General features: G+C 38.8%; 2 protein-coding genes across 3 annotated transcripts in view; both read left to right on the forward strand.

The window, feature by feature from the left end:
* Positions 1-18,481, forward strand: part of LOC114573320 (DNA (cytosine-5)-methyltransferase 3A-like) — a 57,062-nt gene extending 38,581 nt beyond the window's left edge. The window contains 18 exon segments of the mRNA XM_028605452.1: positions 1,632-1,832; positions 2,876-3,034; positions 3,877-3,984; positions 4,483-4,509; positions 4,511-4,631; positions 4,817-4,960; positions 5,224-5,268; positions 6,145-6,224; positions 7,054-7,166; positions 8,781-8,964; positions 11,144-11,228; positions 11,918-12,063; positions 12,277-12,367; positions 12,538-12,686; positions 14,542-14,627; positions 14,822-14,891; positions 15,585-15,703; positions 15,938-18,481. Coding sequence (XP_028461253.1) covers positions 1,632-1,832; positions 2,876-3,034; positions 3,877-3,984; positions 4,483-4,509; positions 4,511-4,631; positions 4,817-4,960; positions 5,224-5,268; positions 6,145-6,224; positions 7,054-7,166; positions 8,781-8,964; positions 11,144-11,228; positions 11,918-12,063; positions 12,277-12,367; positions 12,538-12,686; positions 14,542-14,627; positions 14,822-14,891; positions 15,585-15,703; positions 15,938-16,079 — 2,070 coding nt within the window. The 3' untranslated portion in view covers positions 16,080-18,481.
* A 6,289-nt stretch (positions 18,482-24,770) lies between these two features.
* The window catches only part of LOC114573321 (dihydropyrimidinase-related protein 5), a 28,680-nt gene continuing 28,465 nt past the window's right edge, over positions 24,771-24,985 (forward strand). The window contains exon 1 of one of the 2 annotated variants that reach the window (XM_028605453.1): positions 24,771-24,915. The gene's annotated coding sequence lies outside the window, so the exon portion shown is untranslated. The remainder of the gene's footprint in view (positions 24,916-24,985) is intronic. The other variant, XM_028605454.1, reaches the window with a different exon arrangement.

A 24,985-nucleotide genomic window follows, 5' to 3' on the forward strand; every position in this document is an offset into this window, starting at 1 on the left:
ACCTTTCATAGCACTCAAGGACACCTACAGTTAAAACAAGCAATCTTCTTATCTTCTATTACTGATGGCTATTACTGCTTATCAGAGCTCACTGTAGTATTGCACTATTGATACACTAGGTCAATACAGTATTGCAGTACAACAATTAGTGATAGTTGTAGAAAAACAGAGTTTACTTTGCGCTGTATCTTCTCTCTGCTTTCCTATCTTCCACTGAACATGCTCCACTGTCTCTCCATCTGTATTTTATTCCTCAGTCTTATAATATAATCCTATTTACGCTCTCTCTCTCCCTCTCCCTGTCTTCTCTCTGTCTCTCTCTCCTGAACCCATTGAACTGCCCCCTAACCGCGCCCTTTCTCCCCACTCACTTCCTGTTTAGAAGAACAATTAAAGGACTGTTCCTACAGCCGGGGGCGCTGAGGCCTTGATCTAGAGCAGCCACTACATTAGCTGGAAAGACCCACCTAAATCCTCGATTATATAGGACCTCCTTGAAAGACAGCGTTTGTGCCTGTAGAGCAACAGGAGTAAAGCAAAAAGGTGATGATAGATGAACACATGAGGGGAAGATGCCCTCAGCAGGCATTAAGTAAGACACGATCAATGACAATAACATGTAGTGAAGACAGACTGGAGCTGATATGATAGTTGACAAAATGATTATTCAGTGTTGAAACTTTGCCTTTACCTCATCCTTTACACATGTAGGTTTGATGATCATATGTCGGCATAATGTTGACATCTAATTAAAACACAGACCTGCAGATAAACTGACAGCTGTGATGCAGTTGACTGTTTACATACTGTACATTAGATTAAATTAGATTCATTGCACACTGTACACAGTAAGTACCAGTACAACGAAATGAAATTTAGCATTTAACCAGACAGTAAATAAACTAGAATTTAAATAGCTACTAAAACACTAAAAAATTAAAGCTTTGTCCCATAATCTGCGTTAGGAAGAATATGGGATATCAATTGGATACCATACCACACTGACATGCAGAATAAATAAATGAGTAATCTATTATCTATTTGTTATCTAACTGTATCAGCGCTGGTGGAGGAGGAGGAGGCTAAGTCGTGCATGTGGGGGCGTTTTCCCCAAAAGAAAAATTTGACAAAGAGTCAGCTATAAATGGTGGATCCTGTAGAGTGTAGGCAAAAGTGAGATAGTGCAGGAGTTAGTAGTATAACAAGCACTTTTGTTTGCCTTGTTATTACCACAGATAAGTAAAAAAAAATGCCAAATGAGTGTTTCCACAGCAAGAGTTTGCTTAGGAAATAAGTTCCACATTAGAGAATATCAGAATAAATATAAACACTTGAAATGAAAGTCAGTGTGGTTCATTATTTTTCATTTTTCTAATTTTCAATTAGCTCATAGAGGATTAATGGGAAATTATGGCCTATTAAGCTTGAGTGCTAGTCCCATGGTGGCCATGCTTGTGTAGCCTTTTATTGTTTTTTTGCTGTAGTTAACTTTACCTTAGCATGGAGTCAAATAGATTTCAGAACAGGTCCAACCATGATGCAAGGATAGATATACAACGCAGCAAGGTGAAAATAACAGACACATGTTCAAATAAAAATAAAATAAAATGGTCTCTGTTCTTCCCTCACAGGCAGAGCGACGTGCGTACAGAGAGGCAGAGATGAGCATGATGGACAACCTATCAGAGGGCGACTTTCAAAAAGAGGAGTCAGCCAGCCCTGCCCCTCCCCATTCACAACAACAAACAGCCCCCGCCTCGCCTACGGTTGCCGTGACACCGGAGCCAGTTGCCAGGGGAGAACGGCCCCTGCCCAGGGAGATAGAGTACCAGGTAAGATGATTAATGGATGAGAAATGAAATGAAGTCTAATCTAATAAAACAATGTAAGATGCATATGTTAAGAGTTCACCAGCAGAGAAAATATCTTAAATCTTGTACACACAAAGTAATAATTTGTGCCCACAAGTTAATATCATATTCACACAAGATGAATTTCCAGAGTTCAGGGGCTTCATAGAAATAACATCTTTTACTCATTGCTTTACTTGTAGAAACTGAACCAATAAATTGTGCTTTAAAGCAACATTTGGGAGAGGTCCAGAGATGAATGGCTGATGTATTAAAGTAAAGGTACAATAATCTCTCAAGGCCAAAATTGAACAAATCAAAGCACAAAATATTCAATTTTTGTTAGAGATGCCCCAATACCATTTTTTGCTTCCCGATACCAATTCCAATACCTGAACTTGCTTATCGGCCGATACCGAGTACCGATCCGGTACCAGTGTGTCATATATTTTATTATGTTTACTAACTGTATACTACTATCCCTGTATGGATGTGATATGATGACTATATTTGTTGTCGGTCTGGCTCAGGTTAAACTCTTTGTGAAACATGAACAAATACAAACAAGGAATGCCCCAGAACTTTCTTTTATTCTCAGTCAGTTATAACGGAAAAAGAACATGAATAAACTACTTTAACGTAGCTTGTCTTCAGGGCTTTATTACGTGGTATTGGATCGGTGCATAAACTCCAGTACTTCCCGATACCGATACCAGCGTTTTAGGCAGTATCGGAGCCGATACCGATCCTGGTATCGGACCATCTCTAATTTTAGGCCTATTTCCTTTTATTACAACACAAAAATTAGACACTAAAATTCAGTGTAAATGTTTTTAGTTTGTAGCTGTGTTTAATGTGTTGCAAATTGAAACCATGTTTACATTACTTGGGACATTATTGTACGTTTTATATGTGTTATTATTGGAACATAGAAGATTTGCCCTATTCATTAGCTGCTGAATGTATGTATCATCTTATATCATGAGTGCAGATTGAAACTGGACTTGTTTTCTGTGTGCTGACAGGATGGCCGAGGTTTTGGCATCGGTGTTCTGGTGTTTGGGAAGCTGCGAGGTTTCTCTTGGTGGCCCGGCAGGATTGTTTCCTGGTTGATGAGCGGCCGAAGTCGAGCTGCAGATGGAACTCGCTGGGTGATGTGGTTTGGAGACGGAAAGTTCTCTGTGGTGAGTAGTTTTATTTAGGAACCCCTAAATAAATGATCGAATACTGGTACAATGTGTGTTTACTCTCCATCTGAGTCACATCCGATTCTCAGAAAGTCCTTCCACAAAGAGTTAAGGGAGAATGTCAGTTGTTGTAGTTACAGTTTTTAGGTTTATTCATGCAGTAGCCTAATGATGTTAACACCCCAAGCACCACTCTTTCAATTTTATGCTTTTATAGACACCAGAATACTGTCCCAGTTAAAGCATGTAAAAGCTTTTCACATAAATGTTACTTGTATTCCGTTGTTAACATCTTAGTGTAGGAAGATCAGTTTTACACTTCATTTGTTCTTAGCAGAAACTTAGGTAAGTAAATATGGTTCTTTTACTTTGATTTGATACAAGATGACCTTGATTTTTTTCCTTTTAATTTTTCCTTATTTCAATTTGAAATAAGACAACCCCATGAGAAGTGGCTGGGTTGGCCCAGTGGATAAAGCAGGCACACATATACTGTGAGGTTTATGCCTTGACACAGAGGTCCATGCTTCAAATCCGACCTGTGACAATTTCCTGCATGTCTTCCCCCTTTCTCACCTAGCTGTCCTATCAAATAAAGGCGAAAGAAGCCCAAAAAATAATCTTAAAAAAAAGAAAAGAAAGAAACCCTCATGAGACAGATACCATCCAAGGCCCTTTGCCTTTTGAGACATCTTTTCTTAAAAAGATACGTTCTTCCTGTGGCACACAAAATTACCTTAATTAAGGATTTCAAAGACTTGTTGAGAATCTGTTTAACCAGTTTTTTCTCCAATAATTTCTGGCTCTTCCTTTTTCATTAGAATTTCTTTGTTTTGCAGGTTTGTGTGGAGAAGCTGATGCTTCTGAGCTCTTTCTCATCTGCCTTCCACCAGCCCACCTTTAACAAACAGTCTATGTACCGGAAAGCCATCTTCGAGGCTCTGCAGGTAACACACCCTGAGTCATTTTTGAGGGCTGATAATTGTATTTTTCTGTTGCAAAACTTATTGCATATCTCTCCGGATAAAATCCAACTTCTTAAAAACCAATATAAAAATGCGCAGGTCCGAAAGGTCATATTTTACTCATTCGTTTCTTATGAAACAATTTGCATTTGTGGAGGTGTTGTTCTCATCTAGCTCTGCCCACAATTTATAAGTGGGCACATGTGGGTACATCTCATATTTTTGAGGGTATTATTTCGATCCAGCAATGCTTAGTTTTAAGCAAGTAATACAGAACACATGGTCATTTTCATGGCAGGTTATCATTCACTTGAATTTCCATAAAATTATAAACACGCAATGAAGGATTTGTAGACTAAAACCTGCACTTATTTGTCACTTTGCTACTTCATGTGCAGCCATAATTACCGTATTTATCCTTCCTACTTATCGTGTTTTTACTGTTTGTGTACTGAACTGTGTGTTTATTTTTGTGTCTAGGTGGCCAGTGTACGGGCAGGGGAGGCCAGTTCCTTCCTGTGATACAAGCGATGATGCAGAGGGGGTGGACATTCAAACCAGACAGATGATAGAGTGGGCCATGACCGGCTTCCCACCCAATGGTCCACAATCACTGGAACCTCCAGAGGGTATACACACATTTCATTTAATATAACGTTTATGGGGATGAACACATCACTTTTTTGATACCATAGAGCAAATCCTCCAGCCCCACCCCCACCCCCCCCCCGCCTCAGGTGTGTGAACTGTCCAGTGTCTTATTTCTCCAACACTCCCATATGATATTAAAGACCACTGTTCTTATATGTCACAGAGGAACAAATTCCATATAAGGAAGTGTACCCAGAGATGTGGGCGGAACCTGAGGCAGCGTACACGCCTCCACCCGCCAAGAAACCACGCAAGAACTCAGCTGAAAAAGTAAAGATCAGAGAGGTGATCGACGAAGGGACCAGAGGTAAACATACAAACTTTTATTTCAAAAATGAACCTACAAATTTCTTAGTATGTTATATATATATATATATTATTTATTTATTTATTTATTTATTTTCATCATAAGACTCAAAAATAAAGGTTGTTTTTATTAATATCTTTTAGATTTATGTTTTGGAGATACAAGACATTAGCAAGATAGTGACTATGTGTTGTTTTTACAAATTCTTGGTACTGGTATCAAAATGGTGTGTTGATGTGATGTTACGTGTTTTTTTTATACAGAGAGACTCATATGTGAGGTCAAAAAGAAGACCAGGAACATAGAAGGTAAACTTTTTTTTTTTAAGGCATTCAGCCTTTGGCTTACACAAATATTTTATACAGTGTGTTTTACACAAGGTTTACTGGATATAGAGTTGATTAAAAGCTCATTTTCATCACCTGCCCCTTGTTACGAGTAATATTTTAATGGCTGCTAAATAGTGTTAACAATCACGATTTGTCAAAACCTTATATAATATCCCTTTAAATGGGTTGGAAAGGTGTAAAACCATTCAATATAAGTCCTACATGATTATTGAATAAAGTATTATCCCTCTGGAGTAATAGTCTTTTGCAAACAAAATGTCATTGCCATCACAATACATACAGAGTTTTTTTTTCCCATTCTCCAATACAGAGGATAACTTTGATTGCATCTTGAAATGTTATTACCTTGCTTATTCACCGTTATCACATTATAAGTTGTTTTGTTCCTGTTTAATACAGATATAAGGCCAATTAGGGTCCTTTTTACACATTTTGAATCAGTCAAAGAGAGTCGCGCCTAAACTGAGCTTCATAAATTGGAAATTAAGTTTAAGGTTCTGTCAGTGTACAGCTGTTCCAAGTGTTTCTGTAGCTCAGGGCTCAGTTTTGTTCTTGTTCACATTTTTGGCATTTAGCCTATTCATTTATGCAGCAAGCGATCAGCAGCAGAATAATTCACTGGTGGACATCCAAAATAGATTATAAGATGGGAAGTTATAAATCAAAGTACCTAAAAGTAATTACTGAGTCTTTCTTATTGATCATAAGTACATTGTTGTTATTTGAGGCAGTCAAATTCTTACTTGTTGTACCTTTAAATGCTTCCATTGATGTAATCAAAGGCCTAAACAAAGTGTTAAATGTAATATTGTAATCATGTCTGTGTTTGTTCAGATATCTGCATCTCCTGTGGAAGCCTCAATGTCTCTCTGGAGCATCCTCTCTTCTTAGGAGCAATGTGTCAGGGCTGCAAAGTAAGGAACCTTTGATCATCTGAATGCACTTTGGGTTGGGCAACAAATCAACATTATTATTATCATAAAATTGATATAATCGTATTGTTAGGTGATTTTACAAAATTATTTTACAAATTTGTTTTGTCCAAATAAATAAATCCAGCAAATTACAGTCAAAAACAAAGTGAGTTACTGAAGTATTTCTTTCATGCATAAAACTGTTAATTATATTAAACATCAGTTTGATTATTTTACATCGTCATATTGATATTGGAAACATTTTCTTATTGGTATTATGACATTCATTTCAAATGCGTCACCCCAGCCCTAGTAATAATGGATATATTGATACACACAGGAAATAAAGTGCATGTACCAAACACTAACTGCATACAGACTAAGGCTACAACTAATTACAACTTCGAAATCCGACTATTTTTATTTTTAATTAACAGATTATGCATTTTGTCTGTAAAGAAATTGCGAAAAATGTCCGACATAATTTTCCCAAGCCCACGGTGACCTTTTCAGATTGTTTGATTTGTTAGTCCAACAGCCAAAAATGCAAAATATATTAAAATCACAAAGATATAAAACAGACAAAAGTCTTAAATCCTCACATTTGAGAAGCTGAGACCAGAGAATATTTGACAACAAATGCCTCAGCTCCTGTGGAAGTTGCACTTTCGAAAGCAATACAGTTTTGCTGCATATTGGTGACGCCTGTGATACAGTATTACACAGGCACATGGAAACAGTAGAAACACCAGATTTCATTATTATGGTGGACAACATAGACACGCTCCATCTGTGCCTCTCTCCTGATTCTGTTTTGTTTCTCTGGCAGAACTCGTTCCTGGAGTGCGCCTACCAGTACGACGACGACGGCTACCAGTCCTACTGCACCATCTGCTGTGGAGGAAGGGAGGTGCTCATGTGTGGCAACAACAACTGCTGTAGGTCAGTATAAAACTGTATATAAACACTGTCGGGTTTGGGATACACTATACACGGGTTTGGGATACACTATGAACCACCCAGACCTCTCAGGTGGTCTGGGACTGGTCGGCTATCTGTCCCCAGAGTCAGAACTAAACAGGGAGAGGCAGCGTTCAGTTTCTATGCTCCACATATCTGGAACAAACTCCCAGAAAACTGCAGGTTCTGCCGCAACTCTCAGTTCTTTTAGATCAAGGCTGAAGACCTTTCTTTTTGATGTTGCCTTTCTTTATACAATTGTTCATTTCTCATACTGAAGTTGCATTGTTGAAACTGTATGATAATCTATATATAAGCATATGAAGAGAAATTAAAAAGTAAGACCGGTGGGACCGGCCCGTATTGGGAATGGCAAGGATTGCGGGTGGATTACGTGTATAGAGAAACGGCTTCTACATTGTCCCATACTAGCACCATAATATCTTGTATTGTATCTGCTTTTATATTTTTAACTGTTTTTAACTGCTCTTTAATGTTTAATTTCTTATACTGCACTGTAACTTTTATTCTTGTATTTTAATTGTTTTTTATGTAAAGCACTTTGAATTGCCCTGTTGCTGAAATGTGCTATACAAATAAAGCTGCCTTGCCTTGCCTTGCCTTGCCTTGGGATTGGCAAGCAGCTTCTACTTGTGGCCAGGACAAGGTTTTGGATTTCACATCAACATAAACAATTTACCCATAAATGTCAAAATGGGATGTATGGCTCCTTTCATTGGCAATTGAATCAGCCAATTCATGTGGAGCCGATTTATTTATTTAAATATACAGTTTATTTTGACAACCAGGCGCTGACCTCATCTCTGCACACATTCAACAGCTCAACACGTTACATATTGGGAGTCGTGCAGTGGAAGAAGTTATGATATAGTAGCAATACTACAGTGTAAAAAATACTCTAGTCCCGCATTCAAAATCTAAAAGTAAAGTACGGAGTTTGTCTCTAATAATCATACAGTTTTTAGAGTTTGATTCATTTAATTGAATACGCTTTTTTTATTGTATTTTTGCCTTTATCTGACAGTATTGCAGTTTAGAAACAGGGGGTGATGACATGTGGGTGGAAGAAGTATTCAGATATTTCACTTGAAGTAGCAATACTACATTGTTAAAATACTGTTACAAGTGAAAGTCCTGCCTTAAAAATCTTACTTAAGTACAAAAGTATTAGCATCAACACATATATATATATATATATATATATATATATATATATATATATATATATATATATATATATATATATATATATATATATATATATATATATATATATATATCCTAGTACAATATTGGCTTCCAAAGTGTAGTGGATAAGAAGTATAAAGTAGCATACATAAAAAAGTACATTTCATATACTTTACAGTTACATTGCACTAATTGAGTCATTATTCTTTTATATTATCTAGCAAAATTAGTAAGTATTTGTAAAAAGAAAATTGCAAAATCATAAGTAGTAATAAATACACAGGTCTCATAGTGTGTGTGTGTGTGTGTGTGTGTGTGTGTGTGTGTGTGTGTGTGTGTGTGTGTGTGTGTGTGTGTGTGTGTGTGTGTGTGTGTGCGTGCACGCAGGTGTTTCTGTGTGGAGTGTGTAGACCTGTTGGTCGGAGCCGGCTCGGCGGCGGCAGCCATCAAAGAAGACCCGTGGAACTGCTACATGTGCGGGTCCCGGACCGCCTACGGGTTGCTGCGGCGACGGGACGACTGGCCCTGCAGACTACAACACTTCTTTGCCAACAACCATGAACAGGACTTTGTGAGTCTGACCGTTGCCTTGTTTCCATTCATTTAATTCCTGCTCTTTTTACAATATATAGTCACGCTATTGACATTTCTTTATTCTTTACCAATCGTGTTGGGAACTTGTTTTGGTGGAACATGTGTACGTTCAAAAGTTAGTTTAGACGTGCAACAGAAAACTCAGATTGGACAGATAGTCTAGCTAGCTGTCTGGATTTACCCTGCAGAGATCTGAGGAGCAGTTAAAGTACAATTCTGGTGCAAAATGAACTTAGAAGTTAATAACACATGGGTACCGAGTCAGCCGTTCTCTGGGATATGTTTTCATGCTAATCAAATGTGACCAGTTTTAGCTCAAACTGCTAATTAGCTTATAACGCTAACATAGTTTATAAAGACAGTACCGTTTGGTATACAGGCAGGCGCCATCTTGGGAAAACAGTCTTGACCAGTCGAACCAGTAACATAGTAGCTCAAGCATGGCGTCCGTTGTACGCAAGCTAATTAGCGGTTTGCGATGAAACATGTCACATTCGATTAGCATGAAAACATATCCCAGAGAACGGTTGACTCTGTACCCATGTGTTATTAACCCCTAGGTTCATTTTGCGTCCGAATTGTCCTTTAACCATATTCCTCATAAATCCACCGGAGTTTAAAGTGCCAACACAAAGAAAGCGTAACGGACATCCGGCCAAAAAGAGGAACATCTGGCGGAATTTCCGGAGCAATCCCGGAAGTGGAACGTCGTGGATACATCATGTCCATGATACACATACAATTTATAACACATATTACATTATTATAAAGATAACAGTTTTCTTGAAAAGGAGTTCACAATACTGTTTATAGTAGTACAGTATAGATATGATTGTAATTTGCATCCACAAAGTTTAATGATGAATTACATCAACGCAGATAAAGCCTACTTAAATATGTAAGGAGTAAGGAGTGTGTCCTTAGAATAGTTAACAAGTTTTGTTTTTCAAAGAAATCTCTTATATATTGATACATTATACAAATGCTAATTAAATTACCTTCCTTTTAAGAGAGTGGAAAAACTATTTAGATTTGTTTCTTTCAACTGTTACAAATAAAAGTCCTGCATTCAATGTCTTACTTAGGTAAAACTACTGTATTATCATCACAATATACTTCAAGTACCAACATTAAAGAGGGCTCATCATGCAGAATGACTTTTAATGTTGTAGCTGGTAAAGGTGGAGTATTAATAATTGAAATCTGCAAAGTAAACTACAAACTAAAATTAACAAATAAATGTAGTAGAGGTGTTCCAAGGTGTAGGGCAGTAGAAGTTTAAAGTAGCATAAAGTGGAAATACTTAATGAAAGTAAACTACTTGAGTAAATGTACCACTGAATGTGAAAGGTTTCCCAGCAGGTATCATCATGTATCCAGGAACATTAGAGTTATGTGGTATGCGTCAATAAATTAGTTTTTAAAATAATGGTTAAAAAAATGAAATATAAAATGAATGAAATCATTTCTATTTCCTTTATTGATATCATTTAACAATGTGTCTGCTTATCATACTTCATATTTGGTGGTGACACCCTCCACACTCTCCTACGTCTATATTGACCCGTACTTCTGTACTATACTACACTCCATTCCTTCTACAATCACCCATTACACCAACCCAGTCCTGACAACGGGCTGTAAGTCAATTAGTTTTTGTAAATTTGATATATTTACCGTCCTAATCTTATCTGCTATCATAACCTTGCTGAAATACATCACAGTTAAACGGGAAAATATCTGGAGATCAGTGATTCTGTTCTTGGGCTCGTCAGCTCTAAATTATCCATGAAGGCCAAAACACTTCAAAACAGAACATGTTCACGTTCAATTATTGATGTCTTTGTGCCAAAAGATCAGATCATCATCATGAATAAAGCTGATGGGTTATGTGTGCAGCTCTCTCTGCATACTGTAAAGCTTAAAATCTATCTAATCTTGTTTTAAAGGAATTTGAACAACATAAAAAAGAATAAACAAAAAAACTTAAAATACAAGACACAAAAGTATCTTACTATATAAAAAAAGACAAAAGTAAGAATAAGCCAAATAAATAAATACTGATGTTCGAAAGGGAGTAGGTAGAAGCAAAATGCTTTTTCGGGTCCTACCCCTTTTCATCGATGTCTTTTCTTCCATTTAATTCTCTCTTTTAGGAGCCAGCCAAGTTGTATCCTCCAGTTGCAGCAGAGAAGAGGAAACCGATCAGAGTTCTCTCCCTGTTTGACGGCATTGCCACAGGTACACATGTGTAGGACGATTATATTCATTAGCTATTAATCTACTGATTGTCTGTCAGTCCACCACTTTTTGTCCAGACTGAAATATCTCTACAACTATTGGATGCATTGTCCTAAAAGTTAAACAGACATTCATGATCCCCTCGGGAGAAATTGTACATTAATAACTTTGGTGATCTGTTAACTTTTTATTTAGCATCATCATTTAAATGTGTCTAATACTCTGGTTTGTGACATAATTCTTCCAAAACTGGAATGACCTTCCCGTACATCGTCAGCCGATCTTTATGTTTAGTGCTAATTGGCAAAAGTTAGCATACACGCTAAACCAAGATGGTAAACACCTGGTGACACCTGACAACCTAAAACTATCATTGAAAACATTGAAAATGTCCCCAGCACACGTTTCCAGAGCCAAGTGGAATAAATGACTTAAATGATTGATTTATTAAAAAGTTGTTGCTGGCAAATTTTTTGTCAATGAACTAATCAATCATTCAACTAATGATTTCAGCTCTAGATGTGCGTGAGACTGTAACAGAAACAATTATCCCTCTTCATACTGCAAAAGGATTTAATTGTTTTGAGGAAAGTAATTGTTTTCGGAATCAGCGCTAGAGTAAAGGAGTTATTTTTGCAGTGACTGCTATTTGTGTGTGTGTGTCTGCGTGTGTGTGTGTGCGCACTAAGGTCTGTTGGTGCTGAAGGATTTGGGCATGCAGGTTGACAAGTACGTGGCTTCTGAGGTGTGTGAGGACTCCATCACTGTCGGCATGGTCCGACACCATGGTCGCATCATGTACGTGGGTGACGTACGCAACGTAACACACAAACATGTGAGTGAAACTTTGTTTCTAGGATTCAAGGCAGAATAAATTGTTGTGTGTAACATTGTGGAGACATTCACACATCAAAACACACAAGATGCGTTAAGTGTAAATACAGCATAAAGGAGAAAATGCTTATTTCTCCTTTCATGCTAGTTGAGTTTTTTTTTTTATTGTCATCAAACTGCTTTTTAACCCTTCTTTCTGTGCTCATGCTGTTAGATTGAAGAGTGGGGACCATTTGACCTGGTGATAGGAGGAAGCCCCTGCAACGACCTCTCCATAGTCAACCCTGCAAGGAAAGGCCTTTTTGGTAAGAAGCAGTCTTCAAATCTGTCTGGGTTGACAGTCCGGCCAGAGGAAATTAAAAAAACTTGAAGGGACCAAGTGAAATTAAATATTAAAACCACAAATGCTCAGAGCCACTGATGTTCTTCGTGTGAAATGAAATATGGACCCTGAACTTTCTCTCTTTTCCCCCAGAGGGAACCGGCCGGTTGTTCTTCGAGTTTTACCGTCTGCTGCACGAGGCTCGACCAAAAGCAGGCGACGAGCGTCCGTTCTACTGGCTGTTTGAGAACGTGGTCGCTATGGGAGTCAGCGACAAACGGGACATCTCACGCTTTTTAGAGGTATAGTGGCATGAACACAGCCACAACAGTTATAAAATACATACAGATTCCAAGTAATCACACACATTTAAACAGTGTGTGATGACTGAAGCAGGAGAGAGAAGGAATATAACGTCCCAGGCAGATGCTCTATCTCACTGCTCTGTCAGGAAATGTAAACCAACCCACCTTATAATGCGTTTTCACTATAGAGCATTTTTTAGATGCTTAACGAGGCTTTTTATAGCCACCCAAAAGTACCTACAGCAAGCAAAAAAGGGGCTCAATACATCAAACAGACTGTACAACAGCAGGGGAGACCACAGACTGTCCCATTCACACTGACCTGGCAGCTTTGCCCCACGCCCACCCAATACACACTCACACACACACACACTACCCTCCATCTTAACTTGTTTAACTTATACAAGTTAAACATCATCTTGAGCAAATTGGCTTTCACTATTTGTTCCACTTAAAGCTATAGTGCGTAGTTTCTGTCGCCACCATGAGGAATTCTAAGGGCCCTATTGGTTCAGTTGGATTTAGGTCGTGTCCAAATCAACTTTTGCTAGTTTGACGGCGGAAAAAAGGGTCCGTGCGCCGGGCACATGGTTCAAAAGGGTTGTACTTAGTGTCTTCATTAATCATAGGTGGGTTTTGGGCGTAACATGCAATCAACTAATCAGAGATCATCTCCCATTCCCTTTAAAAGCCAGGCGCGTTTGTACCTTGGCGCATTGCTGTTATGATGGAGGATTTGCCCCGTAATATTTTTATTTGTAATCTTTTGCATGTTTGTGTGCTGCTGCGCTTCCCTTTGTGTGTGTGTGTGTGTGTGTGTGTGTGTGTGTGTGTGTGTGTGTAACAAGCATATTGTGCACGCACTGTGCGAGCCTAGGCGCATTTTACTAATGCGCTGTTAAAAATAAAGATAAAATGCTGTGCTATTGACTTTAGACCAGGTTTTTGTTGGTCAATGGCGTGATCACTTCCGGCTGCCTCAAGATAGCAAAATACCCCCAGAATGCACCTGAACACACCTCTCTGTAAGAGCAGCACACCCATGGGCGCAAAGATGAGCGCAGGACGGGAAATTGACAGCTGTGTCTGTCTTAAACTAGCAAAGACACTTGCGTTGGGCTTTGCGCTGCGATGGGTGCAAGATAGGGCCCTGAGTAAAGACAACAAAACTGTCGGCGCTTCCACATGATACAAGCCTTCCGTGATCGCGCCCCACACCTCTGCCACTCAGTTGCTAGTAGCCAAGGAGGACACGGAGGATTATAAAAACATGATGGATTCGGGCGCCCGGATAGCTCAGTTGGTGGAGCAGGCGCCCATATATGGGGGTTTACTCCTTGACGTAGCGGCCCCAGGTTTGACTCCAACCTGCGGCCCTTTGCTGCATGTCTCTCCCCTTTCATGTCTTCGTCTGTCCTGTCTAATAAAGGCCTAAAAATGCCCTAAAATAATCTTTTAAAAAACATGATGGATTCTTCAGAAGAGGTCATTATCTTCACTCGAGTTTCTGCACGCGAAAGTAACCGGACGCCAGAATCTTGTGAACGTAGTCATACTGAGAAATACAGAGAGAGTTGTGTGGAGCTGATAGTCTTCATTAGCTTTGTAGCAACTCATTTGGCAACAGCGTGAATGTAACGGACGTTGATTAATGTCAAAAAGTTACGCAGTAAAACTTTATTATTAGGACAAAACAAACCTCTTAACATTTTTAGCTTGTGTAAAAAACATCAGGGTCATCGTGTGATAACATACAGAGACCTGCAGTATGACACTGGGAGGAGTCTCCCTCTCAGACAGGAAGATGTTCATATTAAATGAAACAGGAAGTAACACTGCTGTTCCACTTCAGTGTAACCCAGTGATGATCGATGCCAAGGAGGTCTCTGCTGCCCATCGCGCTCGCTATTTCTGGGGAAACCTGCCAGGCATGTCCAGGTGATACACACACACACACACTCACACACACACACACACACACACACACACACACACACACACTGTGTTGTTAGGATCAGTTTACTTTCAGTTTACTTGATTACAAGTCTGACTTTTTCATCAATAAACAGTATAAAAGCTCAATTAAAAGTGATGATTTAATATTTTGTCCTCTTTTTTTCTTAATCTTCCAGACCTCTGACACCCATGACGAATGACAAGCTGGACCTACAAGAGTGTCTCGAGCACGGGCGTACAGCCAAGGTATGGTGGATACCTGTGTGTGTGTGTGTGTGTGTGTGTGTGTGTGTGTGTGTGTGTGTGTGTGTGTGTGTGTGTGTGTGTGTGTGTGTGTGTGTGTGTGTGTGTGTGTGTGTGTGTGTGTATATATATACGTGTGTGTATACATGTGTGTGTCTGTGCTTATTATCATATGGTATCTAATAAGTTTGGGAAGTAAAAGGCCAAATGTGGAAAGTATTTAAATTCCATTTGATAGATAAGAAAAAAAAGTGTGGAATTTGGCCGACAATTAATGTCAGTGGTGTCAAATATGAACTGATATGACTACAGCATCTAAAAGTTAATGTCTGGGATGTATTAAAATAGAAAAATAAGAAATCTGTACAGTATATATCTATTAATGTCCATTTTTACTGCATTTTATTCCTGCTACTGTCTCACCTTTGCCCTACCAGCAAGAGGATTTGTCAGTTCACATAATAATTTGTTAACGTTGACTTTTTCATGATGCTTCGTAGAAAGTTGCTGTACAAAAAGGAGGATAGCTGTAGGATTAAATAAGGGTTTGTGTGTGTGTGTGTGTGTGTGTGTGTGTGTGTCTGTCTGTCTGTCTGTGTGTGTGTGTGTGTGTGTGTGTGTGTGTGTGTGTGTGTGTGTGTGTGTGTGTGTGTGTGTGTGTTTTTGTGTGCGTTTGGGCCTGGATGTTAATTCCAGTTTGAGAAGTTGCGTACGATAACGACACGCTCCAACTCTGTGAAGCAGGGGAAAGACGAGCATTTCCCCGTCTTCATGGACAACAAGGAGGACATCCTCTGGTGTACAGAGATGGAAAGGTACAGTGGTGTGTGTTTTTGGAATATTTCTGTTTCTGATCTGCTTTGTTTGAATGTCATTTTAGCACTTTATTAACTTTGTGTACTTACTTGTTTGCTATCTCTTTGTGATTAACTAATTATAATAATAGTTGCTAATTAACTTTCTGTCAATCGCAAATCATTTATTGACTTATTGTTTCTTTTAAATCCAATTCAAACTAAAATGATCAAATGTTGTGTGTGTGTCTCCAGGGTGTTTGGTTTCCCCGTCCACTACACCGACGTGTCCAACATGAGTCGTCTGGCCAGGCAAAGGCTTCTGGGACGTTCCTGGAGCGTCCCCGTCATTAGGCACCTCTTTGCCCCGCTCAAGGAATACTTTGCCTGCAACTAGTCACGCACCAACTCTCTCACACACACACACACACACACACACACACACACACACACACACACACACACACACCGTATGTATACAATATACAGCTAGTACATGAAGGTTGGCTGACACAGGATGACACAGATGAATGGAGATACACACATATACACACACACACACACACACACACACACACACATACAGTAAAGGACTGCTTCCCTAGACCCCATGTAGACCACTGGCTGACCTTAGTCTCCTGGTGCTACCTTGCTGATTCACACATACACACACACACACACACACACTGGTGCAGGGTTTCTGTACTTTGTTCACACGCAAACTTCCTGTCCAACCTTGAAACCGGTGTCTTCTGGCTTTACTTTGTTATAGCAGCTGGAGTTCAAACCTCCACAGTGCGCAGAAATGACAAAGATGCCTAAAATTTCTGTTTTCTAACATCTCTCTGAGTATATTAACACACCAGGGAATCCCTCTTAACCGTAACACTTAACTCTATTCCTGCGTAGTGACAGTGCTGCTGGTGTATTACAGTGCAATGAAAACAAATACAAAACACACACACACACACACACACACACACACACACACACAGCTGTTAACGCTCATGGTGCTGGTCAGGCAGTGATAGATTCCAAATGGTGCCACTTTAATACAACACTTTTAAAGTTTTTGGTGCTCTTGGAGACTTCAAGTCTCTGCATGTTTCAGTCGCTACAGTTTTGTGTCCCTAACTTAGTTCAACCCAACGCTTACAAGCAGGTGCAGGCAACACTAAGTGAGAGAGGTGGATTTTTAAGATCTATTTATTTGTCAAATTTAGTGAGAGTGTGCAAAGGAGCGTCCAGCAACTACGATCAGATAGATTCATAAGAAGCTTTTTCTAATGTGACTGACAACAACTAAATGAGATTGGAATGTGTTCTGTTTACTTGGTGGAAGAGCTGCTCTGGAGTTACAAATAATTAACAAATGAAAACAAAGGTTTGTGTGGAAAAATGACACCAAAAAGGTCTTCATCGTCCCCTGAGGAAGACAACTTTTGTCTTAAATGTTCAGTAATTTGCGCCTTATGAAATACTGAAATAAATCAGTGAATTTTCGGGGATGCCACAGCAGTTTGAGGTTATTTTTTTTCTTTGTTCATGTTTGTTAACCTGTATTGTTTACAGAATCCCCACTAGCTTCCAGACAAATATACGTACATGGGACAACATCTAGACATTGACAGAAAAAGAAATCAAAATGAACAAGAGGAAGATAAAAAAAAAAAACATGTTAAGTATTTTTAAATTTTGATACAAAATCTATACAAAATAAGAGACATAATAAGTGATATTGATTAGCATGTTTCTTCAAGAATATACTTTTTTAAGTAACATCTGAGCCAAGATCATAATGTAAAGCCTTGCAACTCATCGTTAGTGTTTGGAGCGCCCTCCAGTGGGCAGAGAAGCAGTATGACGAGAGTGCATAACAAGGACACACACTCATGATGGGCTAAAACAATCCTATAAGTAGTCACCGGATTAGAAACATTGTAAAACTAAAGACAGAATAAAGTCGGCTTTTATACTTAATACCTACCTAGTGCCACCTAACTTAATGAAGTTAAGTTTCTCTTTAAGAATGTATTATTTCTTGGTGGTGGTTTTTGCATTATTTTAGGCAGTGATCAAGGTCTGCTAATGTTTTGGTGAATATGCTGTGATATACTGTGCACTAGTAGTATCTTAATAATGGGTTTACTCCCTCATGTTTAGTATCCGCTGGTATGCAAAACTTACTTGATAACATTTGTAAAAGTGCTGTTGTATTGCATTGGTTACTGTTAACTGTTGCTCAAATGACTGTGATGTTCATCTTAATAGTTCAAAATTGGAATAATACTGTATGTCACTTTAGTAATCACGTCGCTTTTCCTGATAGAGGCTGTAGCCAGAAGTTGAGGTTGGATGTTAACAGTTGATGTCTGCATAAAGTTAGTCCCAGTAAACATACTGTACCTGGAGAGTAGATGTCATACTGTAATACTGTACCAAACCTTGGTCTACTTAATGGGATCATTTTGTTAGGTTGGCAGTGAAAAAGGACACTATTTTATTATGTTGATGTACTGGAGGGAAGTTTCTGTTCAGATCATCTTTAGACAAAGTCTGGGAAAACAGTTTTACTGTGAAATGACCACATAAGGTAGTGTTCATGTAGCCTGGTCTGTTTTTGAGTTGTGACCTTTTTAAAGATCATGAATCCCTGCCAACATCATAAAATCTTTAGTTTGCTTGCTATTTAAAGGATTGGAGATTGTAACTTAATTTTAAATAAGATATATTTATTGTTTATGGCACAGTCAAATACACACACACACACACACACACACACACACACACACACACACACATACACATACATACATACATACATACATACATATATATACAGTATACACTCCATACTACCATGTATATCTTTCTTGATATTATTACACTGCATAAAGTCTGCTGTCTAGTTTTTGTGTCAAAATCTCAGTTTAAGATCGCTAGAGCGTAATGTTTTCATTTCATTTTAAAACCTCCCTCCTATCCCTCAGAAGCCACTTAAGAGCCCACATTTTCTCGCACCCATTTCTGGGTTTTTTTAAGAAACAAGCAGACTTCTACTTCAGCAAAATATGAGAGTTTCTTTTCGTTGCTCCAAAAACGATCAATCTTCTCTTCCACCCAACGAGTTTGAATTCGTCCAGTGAGATTATTTCTGCCTCCAGAGCAGCACTGCCTCTGAGAAACATTGAACTAAACTAACTAACTTTTTAGGGAGTTCAGTGTCGTGCTCAGCGCAACATTTAGAGTAAAAGGAAGTCTGGTGAAAAAGTTCAAACTAGTCACAGTCTACCTATTGCAGTTACGCTCCTACTTTGCTTCATTGAGATCCAAAATGTCCTCCAGTTTTATCGCAGCCACATCCACTGAAACCAGAGGCAGACCTGTACTCTGTAGACACTATGCTGGTTTTCTACTTCCTATGACTGAAACAGATAGCCCTGTATAAATAACAGATACTTCCTTATATCACACAGATACAATTGTACCACCTGTTTCTGGGTGCTTCTTCTGCCTTTTTGCCCAATGCATGCTGGGATAAACTCTGTGAACTTGAATAGGAATAAGCAGGTGAAGAATGGCTTGTCATGAAATAAAATGTTTCCAAGACTACAATACACGCAGACCATATGTGTAGAAGTCCCAATATACTGATGTTTTATTTAAACAGGGCTGTCTTTTGAGAAAACATCAATTTCAGTCTGGTGCTTTTGGTCCTCAGGCGACCATCTTTTTTCCAGGAAGCCTTCAGATCCTCTGACCTTCCTCAGACACTAGCTAACAACTGGACACACGCAGTCTATCCTGACACACAAACACACACACACATGCACAGTTACAAAAACCAACAATATACCAGCAGGTTCAAAATGTTTTCCATTATGTTTACTCTCCATTTATACAACCAACCTTCAGGTGTTTTATAAACTCTTAAAACTCTTTTTTACAGTGCTCTTGCAGGTTACACACACACACACACACACACACACACACACACACACACATTTGCTGGAAACACAGTGCCGACATTCACGCTTTCTCTGAACTCCTTTCGCTACAAAACATCAACACACATGCACACACACACACACTGTGTTTTTGCCGGCTGCCTGTTGCCATCAGGCTTCCCATGGCGTTGCCAGGTGTGATATCATCACCCTGCGTCGCTTGGTGCTCCCAAACCCTTCACCCAAAACCCCCCCAACTCCCTGAACCCCAGGTGCTGCATGTCAGTCAGTCAGTGTAATCTCCGATTCCATGTTAGATTAGGGAGTAATGATAATAATAATCATGGTAATAATAATTACAATAATAATCTGTTATTGTGTGTGTGTGTACTGTTCCAGGTTGGTGCTCAGTTCAGTTCAGTCTCAGCCTAGAGGGGAGAGTGAGAGGCTAGAGAAAGCATATATTAAAGTTAGTATAGTGACTTGTTCTATTGTATCCAAGGATGCCGGAAGAAATTGTTAAGCGGATGAGCTGAAGGAAACTCTCAAACAAGAGCGAGTTGAAATAACACAGAATGTAGGGTTGTAGAAGAGGCAGGTTCAGGTGAAACTATCAAAACCATCTATCAGTAAATACCCACAAATCATACCCAGTAGAATCTGGGGGAAATGGATAATAATTTCCCCGTGTTAAGGCAAAATCCAAAGTTCCCAGTTGTTCCCAAAGTTTTGGTCAGAACCTCCTTTAAGGCAACATCATCAACAATATAGGAAAGCAAAAGAAAAGAAGTCTTCTACACAAAATTAGGCTCTGGTTTCTTCGAAATAATGGACATTTTTATTTCTAAGGCTGCAGGTAAACAGTTATTTTCTCGGTTAAAAAAAACCCGTCAGCAAATAGTTAAACATACCGATATCAAGTTCCCCCGAGCCGAATGTGAGGTCTTTAAACAATTTATTTTGTTGAACCACCAGTCAAACCCCCAAACATATTCAGTTTACCATCATGGAAGACGTAGAAGAAACCAGATAATAATCAGCTGGAGCCTGATCATTTTTTTCTTTAAAACATTACTTTAAATGATTAATCAATTATCTGCTTTAGTCTTCCCTTCCACACTTAAAAATCATTCAACTGAAACAGTCTGAGAAGGGAAATTATTCAGCACAAAGTTTGTTTTGTTTATTCGCACATGCTGAAATCAATGCATGCACTGTATCTGATATCTGAAATCTGTCCTCTGCTTGTGAGATGTGGGAAGATGAAGACGATGAAATGCTTTCCCATCTTTGAATGTTATATCTTATTATAAAGTATATATATATATATATATATTTGGAAAACATATCGTAAGAAGTTGAGTTTTCTGAAATCAGAAGTTAGGTTTGAGCAGCCGTCGTAGTTAATTGACACATTAAACTGTGCAACCTGTGACGAGGGGTGACAGCCAGCTGTTTGTTTATTTTAAAGTCTCACAAGCCAAAAGCAGAACTTCAGCTCGTTTCGTGTAATTTCAAAATGTATCTGTTTGAGAGTGCAGTCGGACTAAAAAAGCGAGAGAAATGCGGATGCTATTTTTAAACGATGGGTGACAAGGTGATGATGTTCCTGTTCGCCCATCAACAGCTTTTAGGTTGAGTGATGCGCTGTTTCGAACACTGATACACTTACAAGCACATACACACGCAGAACACTGTTATCAACACACACAGACACAGAGATACATGCACAACACCTACAAATACAATGCTGTGGCGCATGCAGACACTCATCTCATGGACTAAAGGAAAGATGAGCTTTTAGGAAAAAGGAGGACCTGGTGGTGTTTCAAAAGGTGCTAAAATTTTATCTGAAAATAAGAAAAATATATTGTTAGGAGTATAAATCAAGTTTGTCTTTACAATGACTGTATTTAAGTTTGTCGTAGTAATGAAAGGCACTATTATTATTTTACTCTTGTATGAATATGAACTAATTAAAAAGGCATTTTAACTTTGTACTTGAACAATGTAAGAAATGAACCGTGAAAAAAAAAAAAAAAGGACTGTTTCTTGTGATTTAGTCTAAAGGCTCAGTGTTATCTACCTTCAAGGGCGTAACTTTGGGTTCAACATTTTGGGGGGGGGAGGGGGGGTTGAGAGAAAAATCGAAATTTTGAGCATCAAACACTTTCAACACATCATTCACATTCTGGTGAATTTGTCTGCAACAATCTGTGCCTTTTCTGAATCAATTCATGGTGCACATGTCTTTATTTATTTAAAGGAAATTATAAGTTTTTTAGGGTGGGTTGCATGGCCAGTTTTGATTATTAAGGTGGTTTTGATTATTAAGGGGGTTGTAACCTATACGCCAAACTCTGCCTACTCTTAATAACTGACATAAAAGATTAATAATTGAATTTAGAAGTCATAGTTGTTACACCCCTAATGTCAGTGTATGTCTGTGTCTGTCTTTAAATAAGATAAAGCCCAGTGGTTCCAGTGTGTAAAGAACAGAATGGGTTGAAATATGTTAAAAACTTGATGCCACAAAAATGTTCTTTTAAGTGCTTAGAAATCTTACCATCACGTCAATGATGACAGGGATGTTTTGGGTACTTCTTATGGACAGTAGAAGTATCTCGGCAATGTTGCTAAATGTGTAGGGCCCTTTTACTGACAATAGGTTTTGCTGATTAATACTGCCAGGAGTTCTCAAAACAACCATGTAAGGTAACTGCGAGTACAAGTATACACACACACACACACACACACACATGTTGCATCATGAACTGCTCGTTACCTGTTGCATAGTCTCGCATTGCCAGAGCTATCGCCACAGCGCTGTGGAGTAAGGTCTCGCTACACCACAGATCCATTCCAGGATGAGAGAAAAAAACGCTCTGGGCTGTTTACATTTCTTTAAACCAATCACAATCATCTTGGGCAGCTAATCTCCAACGGTGGCTCTGCAAAATAGTCTCGGGAAAGGAACTTGTTTTGGTGGAACATTTGCACCCCGCATAAGAAAACAAGACAAACAATATTAAATGAAGTTAACTGTTCACATAATACAGTAACGTGAGCTATTTAAATTGATACATGGTTAAAAGTAATTTGCTCTCACCAGTGTATCGCCGTGTGTACTTGGTCCACAGCAATCCCACCAATCGGTCCCAAAACGTCCCAGTTAGAGACGAAATGCAGTAAACATATTTTTTGTAAATCTTAACAATCATTCCCCAAACGAACCAAGCAGGCCTTCCTTGTTACGTGATCCAAATTTTCTTCAAAACTTGCCATTGTCAGCGAGTAGCTTGCTAGCTCGAAGTTTTAGTTGTTTCCCGAAGCGAAGGGATTTTGAAAAGGGCGACACACAGAGAAAGGAAGGTGAGGGGACGGATGTCAGGCAGTTATCCTGAAAATGATCCAGACTACCTGTTGCATGTTCCCTCCAAGCTGTTACAACACAAATTATTTATAGTTCATACTACTAAATAATATTCAGTAACATCAGAAATGCTGTGGATTTTCATCTGCAGACAGTAAAAGACAGAGGTTGTAAATGATCATCATTTGACACCGGTTGTACAATCCTCTGTTCACATTGCTCTCACCTTCTTAATTCCCAGCACAGCACCAGTCAGCCATGCTGCCAAGAAGGAGGGCCCTGTCTCCACACTGTGGTCCTTCAGCCCCATATTGCTGCCTTCAAGTTCTCCTTGTAAACTCTTGTGAGTGGAAGCGCAGCATTCAAGTGCTCCAGGTCAGAAATGTGACATAAGAAGATTTATTTTTCCGTTCTGCAGTGTTCTATCTTAAAGATCAGTCTGTCATTGCGTCATTTACTTTGTGATGCAGCATTGTCTTTGCAAATGAAATATCAGAGGAAATTCAATGTTTTCGGCTATTTAATGCAGGGTTAATGCAGGGTACCTTCATCTAATTTTAGACGCCTGGTTTGTAATTGACTGACAGAGTTAAATATATATTCTATGTAGTTTACAGAATACATCATTGTAAATCCTATCAAAATGATAAATGTTTACTTTAGGGTTTTTTTTTTGTATTGCTGGTCATTACAAAATACTATTAACTAACTTATAAGATAAGATTTTATTAACCCCCTGTAGGAAATTCACATAGATACACTAAGAGGTAAGAATAACAACTATTTAAATGAACTGAATAAGATAAAAGTATTTATAAATGAATTAGAATCATGAATGGCATCAAATTAAAAATCTATACAGGCCTACTGTGCATGACTACACTTTAGACCATGGGGTCTTCAACGTTCTTAAACCAAGGACCCCTTAACTGAGAGTGAGATGGAACAGGTACCCCCTACTACATGTAATGTCTAAAATGAAGTTGCATAATAAACTAGGCCTACAATAACATATAGGGTGGCCTAAAGCCTTTATACATACCTTTTTTGCATAAAATATAAAGCTATTAAAATAGTTTTAATGTATAGTGAATCAGGATTAACTGTATCTGTGGGTGGCCTTAGTGACTACCTTACCTATAGGCCAGTAAGAAGTGGGGATTTACATTTGCTAACAATATGTTGGATTCATGTTAAGACTTTTCAAAAATTGACAGAAATTCTGAGGCCCCCATTGACTCTGAGGACCCCCTAGGGGTCCCGGACCCCCGGTTGAAGATCCTGACTTTGACTAAATGAATGGTGTGAATGTATGCAGACATGAGTCAAGTATAGTGTGGTGCAGTTCTTATTTAGGTAGTAGAGAGACTTATTGATGTAAAAACAATATATAGTTGACAAAACAATGTCACCAAAAGGTCCATTAGCAGCTGAACATAGTATTAATAACATTGGCACGTCAACTAGTTTCAAAGCAAGACTAAACTTTGCATCTCATGTGTTTTATAAAAAAGACAATTAGTTATAGTTTACATTCACATTTATCTGCACGTTACATATTAGATTTAGTCATTATACATTCACAATTCGTATAATCAGTTGGATTATAAACTCATCAGGTACTAACAGCAATACTTCCGACAGCATTTGAAGGCAAAATAAGTCTCTGGAGGCAGGGGACACGCCCCTGTCTACTGAGGAGAGAGGATCCATCCGCTAGACACATCTCGTCTCCTATTGGTCTGTTTTACCGTTGCTCAGATTCAAGCGGCTCCTGATTGGCTGCTGCCTGACTGTCGGCGTTAAAGCATCTGCGGCTCGCGCTGTGCCAGCTGTCCTCCCGCACTCGGCTAGTGCTGGGCAACGGTGTGAGTCTCCTGCTGAGGAGGATCTGAGGATCTGGAAGAAAAAGGGTAAGGAGCAAAAACATATCGTAGGAAATTAAGATGTCAAGGTTTATTTCATAAAATCTAGTAGTGGTTG

The sequence above is a fragment of the Perca flavescens genome, chromosome 18 (genome assembly GCF_004354835.1).
Source record: "Perca flavescens isolate YP-PL-M2 chromosome 18, PFLA_1.0, whole genome shotgun sequence".
NCBI classification, from domain to species: Eukaryota; Metazoa; Chordata; class Actinopteri; order Perciformes; family Percidae; genus Perca; species Perca flavescens.